Source organism: Schistocerca cancellata, chromosome 4 (assembly GCF_023864275.1).
Source record: "Schistocerca cancellata isolate TAMUIC-IGC-003103 chromosome 4, iqSchCanc2.1, whole genome shotgun sequence".
NCBI lineage: Eukaryota > Metazoa > Arthropoda > Insecta > Orthoptera > Acrididae > Schistocerca > Schistocerca cancellata.
The window spans coordinates 680,380,061-680,393,083 of record NC_064629.1 but is presented as its reverse complement, the minus strand read 5'-3'; the positions used below and the strand labels follow the sequence as shown (position 1 = coordinate 680,393,083).

Genomic DNA, 13,023 nt, shown 5'->3' with positions numbered 1-13,023 from the left:
ACGTCTCACCATCAGAAAAGTTCAGGACTGAAATTCCTCGTGCTTCACAATAAATTTAATTTTCAAATTCATATTGCTTTGCTCTAAAATAATTGTGTAATCACCCTCATAAAACCATTGCTGTTGCCACTAGCATATAGTTTGTAATGTAATATTCATTTTCCTACATACTAATATTGTCTCTATGTCGAGTTCATTTGTGTAGTCATTCTCTGCAGGAAGTGCGAAACTATTTGTTTTATAAATAAAATCACCTTTTCTTTCAGGACTATAACATTTTATTTAATTAATTATTTTTCATTTTTCTACTCGAAGGCACCTTCAGTGGGATATAGAATGATAGTTTTATTTTGAAATGTGTTATTTTTACATTATCAAACGGCTCACATCGGTTTTTTTATGTAATTAAGTAATTACTTACAGTTTGTTGGCATTTTTGTTTCCTCTCATCTGGTCTGGAGGTTCCACTACTACTTCATTTCTGAAACATAAGCACATTCTTATATTCTGGACGAATTTTTCGCTGTTCACCATGTTACCGCCACAAAAATAAAGGTAAACATGGTGAACAGTGTGAAGAAACAGTTCGGAATATAAAAATATGCGTATGTTTTGGAAATAAAGTGGTGGCGCGACCTCCAGACTAGACGAGAGGGAACGCAGATGCCAACAGACTGTAATTACTTATTTACATAAAAAAATGCGTTGTGAACTTTTTGATACTCTATATTAACACACATCAAAATGAGACTGTATTGTTCTAGGTCCCACAGAAGATGTCTTAGAGTATAGCAAAAAGGTGAAATGTGCCTGGGAGGAATAAATTACAGTGTACCAAGAAAAGGTGGTTTTATTTACAAAACAAATATATTGTCTTGATGTGTTTGATGGTAATGTTTGCAGTAATTGCTGCCAAACCATTGTGGATTTTGAACCTTACTTTCTGTTGGTGTATTCTGTTCAGTATTTTTTTCTGTGCTTAATTTATTATTGTGGAGAAAGTTGTGTGTGCTATTATTAAATGCTTCTTGTTTTGGCACTTCAGTCTACAGATTACTTACATCAAGGGATGTCAAACATGCTCTTACAGGAATCTGTAATTATGTCCGTAACTTTTTCGTAATGTTTTTGATTTTTCTTAGGATAACGTGTCATAGAGTAAATACAGGATTTTTAAGATATTTAATTCAGTCTGTTGTTCATTTTATTATAAAGACATCCCAAATTATCTGTTAGTGTGCTGATGGGGTTTTGTGCTGTGTTAATATTTTCATTGGTAGTTTAATTAGTGTGTAAGCCTAGGGGCCGATTACCTCAGCAGTTTGGTCCCATTGTCCTTACCATAAATTTCCAATTTTAAAATGGATCTTTTTTCCTTTCCACAACTGAAGAAAATACGTGTCAAATTTTTCCGTTCGTCAATGGTATCATCATCTTAATAGGTGAGATCTCATATGTGCACTGAGGTGCTTCTAAACTCTCAGTTGATTAAAGTTACAAGCTTTCAAAGTTTTCATTAATCATCTGAGTATTTGTGCTTCATTTATATTATTCTGTTTTAATTGCTCTTAAGAGGGGGTAGGACGTCAAACGGGCTGACTTGGAGCAAGAGGGGCACCACAGGACATTTTAATTTCCACTGTCTATACTTTTACAAATAAATTCATATAAGGAAGGATTCAGGATTCACACTCATAGCAGTGGAAGTTCGGAAACATAACAATTATTTATTTATTTTTTTTTTTTTTACATGTGAAATTTCACCATGTTTTGACTTACTATTGGCTGCATTTGTTGCTATAGGTACATTTTTCTGCATAAGTAAGAGATTCTTCAATGATTTTTGGACAGCATACAAACCATACTTAAAAGTGAAAGAGACTCTAGAATTGATTTAATTTATGAAAAATTGAATGAGCTGTTGCAGTTTAAACTTCATGTTCAGAAAAAACTCAAATTTTATAGTTAATAGATTTGGAAAATTTTGCTGCCCATGTGGCATCCTACCTCCCCTTAAAATCACTTTTATAATGCTCACTCTAGCTTAATTTTTCATGTATATACAGTTTTCAGCGTTCACTAAAACATCAAAATTGGTAACTATATGTTCAATATGGAAAATCAATTAACAAACTCCTGGAAACCGAACAGAAATTACAGGTTAATTCACTAGAAAAAACACCTAAAATTTTAAATGGAGATTTCTGTGTATTATTGGTTGTGATGTAGTTTTATTGCTAGCACTGATATATATACAAATGAACTTTCTTGGTTGGCAGGTTATAAAGGATGATATGTGGCCAAATCCTTTGCAGTATTACTTGGTTCCAGATATTGAAGTTGAAAACGGTGTTGAGGGTGAAGATGGCAGGTAATTTTTTGTGTGTTGCTTTGTTAACATTTAAAATGGACTGTTCTCTTTCAGTGGTAAAGAACACTTAAATTTTGATATTCTAAGAATTTGCATTTTAGAAAGTAGTTCCACCCTTACACAATTATAATGTTTATAATTTCATTGGGGTCTGCAATATTACTCTTGCGACAATATTACAATTATCAGCATTAGTTGGAACTTATGTTTAAAATAAAACTTTCTGGTGTTTTCTTTTGACAGTACAGGAAAAGTTGAGGTACTACTGTAAATAAGATCAGTTTCATTCATTACAAACATTTTTAAATAATGTAAACTTGGCCATAAACTGGATACAAAAGCTAAATGGTTGATAGCTGTTCAACGGATCATTTTTTTTTTTATAAATAGTAATGATTTGGAGTGAGTCATTTTATATGCTAAAAATTTACAACTGTTTTTATTTTTTGAATGAAGATATATGAATGTTAGTTAATTGTTCCTACCCATCACTTTTACACATTACAGTAAAAGAAATTCTTGTATGGAATAGGAGGAGTTGTGAGAGAACTTCCTGCTTTGCTGTCTAAGTGATGAAAAATTTTAGGTCCAGCATTGCGCACCCCTTTTTGTGCTACAGGAGGTTGCTTTTGAGCAGTGAAGATGCTCTTTCTTAAAGATGAGTGACCTGAGAAAATTATTTTTTATGACTATATGTCAGCTTATAGATTTCTCTCCCCAATATTTGCAGTGATTCAAAGTGAAGTGTGGCTGAACTAACTAGTTTTAAGAGTTCCAAAATGTGCTTTCTCCAGTTAAGACTCTCATCAATACGGACACTTAAAAATTCTGAAGTTTCCACTCCGTTTATTATTTCCTTACCATCTGTTACAGTTATCACTGATATAGTACTGCCAGATGTGCAGAACTGAATATGTTGTCGGTTTGAAACTGATCATTTGCAGAAAAACATGACTTTTCTGATACTTTCAAGAACATTGTTTACCGTATTATGTGTTGCTGTACACATGCTTGGATTGATTATGCTATGTTATCTGCAAAGGAACTAGTTCAGCTTGTTGTATATTCAGGGTGTATACACCCCGGGACAACCGGAAAATGCGGGAAAAACCAGAGAATTTTTTGATCCGGGAAAAACTCTGGAATTTTTCAAAATTCTGAGAATTTTTCATTGTTTTAGTTCTCAGTTAAATTTTTGTAATTTTGACTGGTAAGAACTGACACTGCAAAAAAGAATATTACTGTATCCTGCTACTGGACAATAATACTGTAGCAATAAAACATAAACGAGAGCCAAAAATCAAAATAAAACTTCAGTTACAGAAGAAATGTGCCATTTAAAACAACAAAACACTGTGCACGCATAAGCGTCTGGCAACAGCAAAATATGTCAAAGGCCTTAGGACAAAGACCATGCAATACTTCGTGATAATAAACTACTGTCTATGAACGTGAACGTGATGTCAAAACTGTTTTACATTAGGTTAATTTGGGCAGTTGCCAGCGGGCCCATGCACAGCTGGGTCACGTATGAGCAGTACCTTCTCCCGCTTTTGGCTACTCAAAGTGTGGCTGTTAGCTGTATCGGCAGTAGCAGCAGGCAGCCAGATGCTAACAAGAAAAATTTTTCTGGCGGGCCCTAGCTGCCAGTTTCATGTATGCGCAGAGTTGTCCGAGTTGTAGTGGGGAGGGGGTAGTCTCTGCGTGACCCGTGTTTACGTTTAGTGATTACACTGTTTCCTCTTCGTTTCTTCATTTACAGCTTCCACATCAAATGAGAACAAAATGGATTTCTGTGTCTGGGAGCTATCACTTGAATTAAAATACATTCATAAAATTCCGGAAGGCAAAAATATTTTATTAGTTTCAGTTTTCTGATATTATTTTATTTCCGCGTTTTTGATACTCAAACATTAATCACTTTGCAGAACAATGAAGTTAATTTTTGTAGGTTTTCTAAAGAAATTTAGCTTTAATTAATCTTTGCTGCTGAGGCAATCAATTTATTTGAAACGAAGTGTTTCATTCCACAGTATTGGCTAGTTCCAATTGTTCGCTGAATTTCAAGTGCACATTTTCATCTTCTGGGATGTATGGCATTACGCCATTATAAAGAGCCAAACATGAGATAGTTGTTGTTGTGGTGGTCTTCAGTCCTGAGACTGGTTTGACGCAGCTCTCCATGCTACTCTATCCCGTGCAAGCATCTTCATCTCCCAGTACTTACTGCAACCTACATCCTTCTGAATCTGCTTAGTGTATTCATCTCTTGGTCTCCCTCTACGATTTTTACTCTCCACGCTGCCCTCCAGTGCTAAATTTGTGATCCCTTGATGCCTCAGAACACGTCCTACCAACAGGTTCCTTCTTCTTGTCAAGTTGTGCAACAAACTCCTCTTCTCCTCAATTCTATTCAATACCTCCTCTTTAGTTATGTGATCTACCCATCTAATCTTCAGCATTCTTCTGTAGCACCACATTTCGAAAGCTTCTATTCTCTTTTTGTCTAAGCTATTTATAGTCCGTGTTTCACTTATATACATGGCTACACTCCATACAAATACTTTCAGAAACAGCTTCCTGACACTTAAATCTATACTCGATGTTAACAAATTTCTCTTCTTCAGAAACACTTTCCTTGCCATTGCCAGTCTACATTATATATCCTCTCTACTTCGAACATCATCAGTTATTTTGCTCCCCAAATAGCAAAACTCATTTACTACTTTAATTCTCTCATTTCCTAATCTAATTCCCTCAGCTTCACCAGACTTAATTCGACTACATTCCATTATCCTTGTTTTGCTTTTGTTGATGTTCATCTTATATCCTCCCTTCAAGACACTGTCCATTCCATTCAACTGCTCTTCCAAGTTCTTTGCTGTCTCTGGCAGAATTACAATGTCATCGGGGAACCTCAAAGTTTTTATTTCTTCTCCATGGATTTTAGTGCGTACTCAAAATTTTTCTTTTGTTTCCTTTACTGCTTGCTCAATATACAGATTGAATAACATCGGGGAGAGGCTATAACCCTGTCTTACTCCCTTCCCAACCGCTGCTTCCCTTTCATACCCCTCGACTCTTATAACTGCCATCTGGTTTCTGTACAAATTGTAAATAGCCTTTCGCTCCCTGTATTTTACCCCTGCCACCTTTAGAATTTGAAAGAGAGTATTCCAGTCAACATTGTCAAAAGCTTCCTCTAAGTCCACAAATGCTAGAAACGTAGGTTTGCCTTTCCTTAATCTTTCTTCTAAGATAAGTCGTAAGGTCAGTATTGTCTCAAGTGTTCCAACATTTCTACGGATTCCAAACTGATCTCCCCCAAGGTCAGCTTCTTATACCAGTCTTTACATTCATCTGTAAAGAATTTGTGTTAGTATTTTGCAGCTGTGACTTATTAAACTGATAGTTCGGTAATTTTCACATCTGTCAACACCTGCTTTCTTTGGGATTGGAATTATTATATTCTTCTTGAAATGTGAGGGCATTTCGCCTGTCTCATACATCTTGCTCACCAGATGGTAGAGTTTTGTCATGACTGGCTCTCCCAAGGCCGTCAGTAGTTCTAATGGAATGTTGTCTACTCCCTGGGCCTTGTTTCGACTGAGGTCTTTCAGTGCTCTGTCAAACTCTTCACGCAGTATCGTATCTCCCATTCCATCTTCATCTACATCCTCTTTCATTTCCATAATATTGTCCTCAAGTACATTGCCCTTGTATAGACCCTCTACATACTCCTTTTGGACGATAACTAGTATGGACAAGAAGAGAATAGAAGCTTTCGAAATGTGGTGCTACAGAAGAATGCTGAAGATAAGGTGGGTAGATCACGTAACTAATGAGGAGGTATTGAATAGGATTGGGGAAAAGAGAAGTTTGTGGCACAACTTGACTAGAAGAAGGGATCGGTTGGTAGGACATGTTTTGAGGCATCAAGGGATCACAAATTTAGCATTGGAGGGCAGCGTGGAGGGTAAAAATCGTAGAGGGAGACCAAGAGATCAATACACTAAGCAGATTCAGAAGGATGTAGGTTGCAGTAGGTACTGGGAGATGAAGAAGCTTGCACAGGATAGAGTAGCATGGAGAGCTGCATCAAACCAGTCTCAGGACTGAAGACCACAACAACAACATATACTCCTTCCACCTTTCTGCTTTCCCTTCTTTGCTTAGAACTGGGTTTCCATCTGAGCTCTTGATATTCATACAAGTGGTTCTCTTTTCTCCAAAGGTCTCTTTAATTTTCATGTAGGCAGGATCTATCTGTCCCCTAGTGAGCTATGCCTTTACATCCTTACATTTTTCCTCTAGCCATCCCTGCTTAGCCATTTTGCACTTCCTGTCGATCTCATTTTTGAGACGTTTGTATTCCTTTTTGCCTGCTTCATTTACTGCATTTTTATATTTTCTCCTTTCATCAATTAAATTCAATATTTCTTCTGTTACCCAAGGATTTCTACTAGCCCTTGTCTTTTTACCTACTTGATCCTCTGCTGCCTTCACTACTACATCCCTCAGAGTTACCCATTCTTCTTCTACTGTATTTCTTTCCCCCATTCCTGTCAATTGTTCCCTTATGCACTCCCTGAAACTCTGTACAACCTCTGGTTTAGTCAGTTTATCCAGGTCCCATCTCCTTAAATTCCCACCTTTTTGCAGTTTGTTCAGTTTTAATCTACAGTTCTTAACCAATAGATTGTGGTCAGAGTCCACATCTGCCCCTGGAAATGTTTTACAATTTAAAACCTGGTTCCTAAAGCTCTGTCTTACCATTATATAATCTATCTGATAACTTCTAGTATCTCCAGGATTCTTCTATGTACAGTACCGGTACTCCAAGAAAATGTACATCCCAGAAACGGCACCGAAAAGCTTAATATCAAGTTGGGGCCTTTTTCATTGTGAATTAGGACATACGAATGTGCACTTCAAGCTGATTTACACAATTCAGTACGTTTTACAAACTTACGATGCTCTTAGAGTATCCTCTGATGTCCTGTTTCTGACATAATGTAAGATATATTCATGCTTTATACTTATGAACATACGAGTGTCATATGCTATCGTAGTTTTGCAAGTGCAGTAACACATGTTTTCTGGCACTCTCTGGTAACTGCTGAAACAAACCTATTTCAAACAGTCTTTGGGAAAATATTACGAATAGTGGTTTGAAAAGCATTACTTTTGAAGTAAATTTCCTTTTACGCAAGTTGAATTATGTTACATGTGAGGATGTGGGATGAATTTCTTAAATCACAGAGCGTTTGACTGTCGTCTAAAACTTAACACTTTGAGGACCAGCCACTTCGAAGAATTTTGAGCACAGATGACTGGACATTTATCTCATTATTTTAAATTTTACGTGCACTCTTGTGATGATGTTTCCGAAACTGTACCACATGCATGTGAAAGCTTAGCTTCCTTGTAGCTTATTAATCTTTGAGACCATATTATATGTGAAAGCCTAGCCTTTGTTGTAGCTACACTCTGTATATTAATATAAACAATTAACTTTTCCTCTTTGTGTGTTCGCGCTACATAAGTGATCTTGCTGCTATTGGCTGACTACAACACATGTCCTATGCCCTAAATATCTACTGTCATCGACTAGCGAGATCGTGTGACATGAGCTATGATTGGCTTACTAAATGGCATTGTAATCTCGATTTCAATACTCCGGAAAGTAGTGTGCTGTGTTCGGTGGAATTCAAATGTATTCTTTCGTAATATGAAAATATACAGCATATATGTTGCTGCATATCAAAGGTCTTTCCAAAACTTTTTCCCATAAAGTGCCGGGAAATTCTGCGCTGGTGTATAAAACATTAACCATTCAATGGATTGATATGTTTTACAGTTCTGAGGGAAAATCATTGGAAATCCTACTGTCACTTAACACAGGAAAAGTGTGTTTTCACCTGGGAAAAAGTACATTTTTTAACTGGGATATGTGGGGATATTATTAACTATTTTGGAAAGAAAAACTGTTGAAATTTTTGCAGAAGCATATATTAGAGTTCAAAAGCTTTGACTATGGAGAATTTAAACTATTTGTTCTTTTCTGTTGTTATATCTTCAGTTACATATTTCCCCCAAAACCACTGAGGTTTAGTCTTCAGGCAAATAGAGTGGCAACCTTTTAAATTTGCTGTCTAAACGTTTAAGAAAAAATACTTGCTGATTTTTGACAAAATTAGATGCTGCATTATAAAGTCCCCAATGATAAGTGAATCTTAAATCCCCGTACACAGTCAGTCATTCCGATTTGGTTATTTGTGAAATCCTTGAGCTCCTTCATACAAATGCCACAATGGTTCCTTCAGTAAGAGCGTATCCAGTCCCTTTCCTCAGCCACCTATGATATATTTCATGCTGTGGTTGTAATGCCGTTACTATTCACAAAACATGAAAAATATTTCTTCCTTTCCTGCCTTGCTTTGTATATCTTAAGGTAAAATAGTGCACAGTATTTTAGTTTAATAAAAAGTACTGAGTTAAATATACCTATATATAAGAGGGGCTTTCAGTAAGTAATGCAACACATTTTTTTTCCTCTGCCAATGTCGACTAAAAAAATGCTGGATTTGTTGTGAGACATCATGGAATATTCCCACTTCAACCCCTATTGATTTGATTTGATTTGATTGATTTTATCAGGATACACACAAACAGCATTGGTCAAGCCCGCTGCTTGCCGCACCGACACAGAGTTTATTGTGTGGTATCGTTCCTTGTGTCTGTAGTAAAGCCAACCAATGCCCTTGAACAGTGCAAGAAGACCCTTTACTAGTGCTTTTCTAGACACAATTTCTTCAGGTCTAGTTGACCTGAATATTCCGTGCCTTTTAATCTCCAATGCCTTGCATTCGAAGATTAAATATGATGCGGTTTCCTCGCTCCCACCTCACATCCTGCATTTAGGGTCTTCTTCTATTATCCCCATTGTATGTAGGTGTCTTTTGAAGTTCCCATGTCCTGTCAATAGTCCAACCATGAGTTTCATTTCTCTCCTGTTCAAGCCCAGGATTGAGAGGCTTCTCTTAGAACATGGCTTTGGCATCACCTTGCCATGTTTTTGCTTATGGACATTAGCCCAATATTCTACATGCTGTCTCCTTGTCCAGTCTCGTATCTTTATTTTTATCATCGTCTTGTTGATTGTCAGGACAGATTCCAGTCCAATAAATGGTGTCGTCGTCCCTATCCTGGCTAATCTATCGGCTTGCTCATTATCACTAATCCCTGAGTGACCAGGGACCCACAATAGGTTTACCCTATTGCTTTCCCAGAGCTCCACAAGGACTTTGTGGCATTCTGCCACGATCTTTGATCTTGTTGCAGAGGCTCCCAGTGCTTTCAGGACTGCTTGGCTGTCTGAATAAATGATAATATTGTGATCTTTGTAGCACCTCCGCAAATTCTCCTCCTCGCATATGGTGATGGCAGATATTTCTGCTTGAAACACATTGGTCATCTTCCCGAGAGAGATTGCACTCTCCAGCCTTGGCTGCACTCCATATACCCTGGCCCCAACACCTTGGTCTGTTTACAAACAGTCAGTGAAGCGGACTATGTCCCCAGTACGGTGTCTAAATTTGTTCTCCCAGAGCTCTCTACTTCCAATTACTACATTGAAAGCAGCTGGGAGTTGTTATATAGTCAGCTGGCATTTCCCCAAACATACCTATGTCTGCCTCACTCAGTATTTTAGTGAGAGATCCTTGATACCCCAGTGAGTTCCAGTTTCTGCCAGTCTTTAACCTGTGTGTTCCAGCTGCTGCCTCCATCTTTACTCATAGGTGTAATGGGGGCATGTCCAGCATGGTTTCCATCCCAGCAGTGGGTGTGCTGCTAATTCCGCCTGTAATGGCTAAGCAGGCCTATCCCTTAACAAAGCTGCTTAGCAGCTATCTGCTGTTCTGCCTTTTTCCACCACACTGTAGCCCCATAAGTGATCATAGATCTTACTACCGTGGTGTATATCCAGTACATACTCTTTAGGCTTAAGCCCCAGTTTTTACCACAAACTCCCCTAGTACTCATTGTAGTACCTTTCACCTTGGTACAGGTACTCCTTATGTGAGGGGTACATAATAGTTTCTCTTCCAGGGTTATCCCTAGATATTTCACTATCCCCTTCACTGATAAGAGTTCATCGAGAAGCTTGAGATTCCAATATGTGTGTTGGATCTGCTTCCTCTTAATAGTAACACAACAGTCTTCTCGGGACCGACCCTTAGGTCCTGTTCCTTGCACCAATTTTGCACAATGTTCAGTGCTCCTTGTGCCATAGCTCTGAGTGTACTTGAAAATTTGCCAAGTATTACTATGACAAGATCATCTGCGTATCCCTGTCAAAAGTACTGTCTAGAGTTTAATTCTACAAAGAGTTCATTCACCACAAGGTTCCACAGTAGAGGGGACAGGACTCCTCTTTGTGGACAGCGTCTGGTGGTGTTGATTACCATTTTCTCTTGCATAATGTTGACTTCTAACTTTTTACCACTAAGCATGGCCCTAATCCATCTGCAAATGGTGGTCTCAAAGCCATGTACCTCTGCTGCCTTAACCATGGATTCAAAGGTCGTGTTGCTAAAAGCCCCTTCAATGTCCAAGAAGATGCATAGGGCTATTTCCTGAAAGTGTAGTACTTTCTTCACCTTCCCAACAAGTTGGAGGAGTGCAGTTTCACACGATTTTCTTGGTCGGTGTGCATGTTGGTTTATGTGTAGAGGGACCCTAGTTAATGTCCTCTCCCTAACATGCACATTGACCAGTTTTTTCTAATGTTTTAAGAAGAAAGGACAGACTGATTGGTCTCATAACCTTGGCGTTGGCATGATCACTTCTCCCTGGCTTTGGAATGAAGACAACCTTCACTGCCCTCTAGACATTAGGAATGATTCCTGCTGCTAGGCCAACCCTAAATAACCTGCACAGGAATCTTATTAAGTTCACTCCTGCTTGTTGCAGGAGTGCTGTAAAAACTCCATCTGGTCCAGGTGACTTGAACGGTTGGAATGTTCGCACCGCCCATTGGATTTTACTATGTTCAAATAAAGTTCTTCCTGGATTAGTTGGTATCCTAGTGAGGATTTTGTGAAGTCTGGCCTGAGCAGCCGTACCCTCTACCTCCTTACAGAATACCTTCCAGGGCACCTGCTTTGCTTGCTTAATTGCAAGATTGTATTTGACAAGGGCCTCCCGATTGTCTGCCCATTGTCCTTTCCTTCTCGCAAGGTTAAAAAGTCTTTGTACCTGTTTCCTCTGTGATTCAAGGTTGTTCTTCCACCAAGATACATTCCTATTTGTGCACTTCTTGGTGATTGAACAGTTGTCATGGAGGCAGAGGTCACTGCCTCTGCTATCCCCTCAAACTCTACTGGATTGCTTATCGAAGTACTGACTTCCAATAGGCTTGAGTCGAGGTCCCTACTATATGCCTCCCAGTCCATTCTCCTGAGGTTCATATAGGACATGTTCTGTCTAATGCCAATTTCAACCTTGAACTCAATATATACATCTGGTCTGATGAGGATGGCTCTAAAGCCACATGCCATTGTTTGACATAACTACCCATCAAAGTGGAACTGAAGGTTATGTCAATTATCTCTTCCCTTCTTGTATTCCTAAATGGAGGTTCTTTGTCCCTATTGAGGATCTCTTAAATTATTAGCTAGAAGAAATTCTAGAAGGTTCCCACCTGTACTGTTGGTGTCGCTGCTGTCCCACACTAAGTTGTGGGCATTAGCATCGCATCCAGCCAAACGTTGGTCGCCCTGTTGTGCACAGGCTTCTGTCAGTCTCCTCAGGAGGAGGAGCACTGTCCTCGTAAGGAAGGTATGCCAAGGCCATTACAATGTAAATGTATACAGGGTTTGGGAAAGGGAGGAGGCGGTTGTTACATATGCCTCGTGATGACAGGGTGCAGGAGGTCGAGCAGTCAGAATTAGAGAGTGGGTGGCCATCCAGGGCTGCTGTTAAATGACAAAACAGGAAATTAGGTACAATAAAGAGAATGTATTTCAATGTACGGTGTACAAGGGGTGCACCTAGGGTTGGAAGTTACCAGGTTTAGGCCAGTCTAGGAGGTCGAACAATCAATTGAAATGGGTAACGGAAGAGGAAGCGGTTCATGTTAACTTATGTTGGTGGCCAGTCGTGAAAAGCAGAGCCAGAGGCTCTGCCTTCCAAGAATATGTCTGTTCTGCTCAAAGTCTGGATTACAAGAGAGAGAAGCAATTGTGTTCTGCACTGCAGAACACTCCATTGTCCACACACATGATCAGTATCCCGTGCACGCTATTGGCTAAAACCAATGGCGTGAATTCGCTAAAAGTTTCAGCAGAGGACTCAAGGAGTTTCTTGTCAGCAGTTTTAACTGGACAGAACTGCCTCGGTTTTGAAAGACAAGCAACTTGTCACGTAGGCACAGTGTAAGTTGCTCTGGGAGTAGACTTGTAAAGATTTGACTGGGCCTTTGAAATAATTTTTTTTAAACCAATTCCCTAAAATATTCCTTGACTGGCTGCCACCATGTACAATGAACCTTCCTCACGTTGTTGCATCCTGACGGTCACTAGTCCCTACAACAAAAGTCTGCCATCGGCATGAAGGGGTTCCATTCTTTTATATAAATGCACATTTTG

General features: G+C 38.8%; 1 protein-coding gene across 3 annotated transcripts in view; it reads left to right on the top strand.

Annotated features, from left to right (window-relative positions):
- The window catches only part of LOC126183501 (protein SET), a 64,687-nt gene that overhangs the window by 26,474 nt on the left and 25,190 nt on the right, over positions 1–13,023 (top strand). For all 3 annotated transcript variants that reach the window (XM_049925543.1, XM_049925542.1, XM_049925541.1), the window contains exon 5: positions 2,280–2,371. In XM_049925543.1, the coding sequence (XP_049781500.1) occupies positions 2,280–2,371 (92 nt within the window). The remainder of the gene's footprint in view (positions 1–2,279; positions 2,372–13,023) is intronic.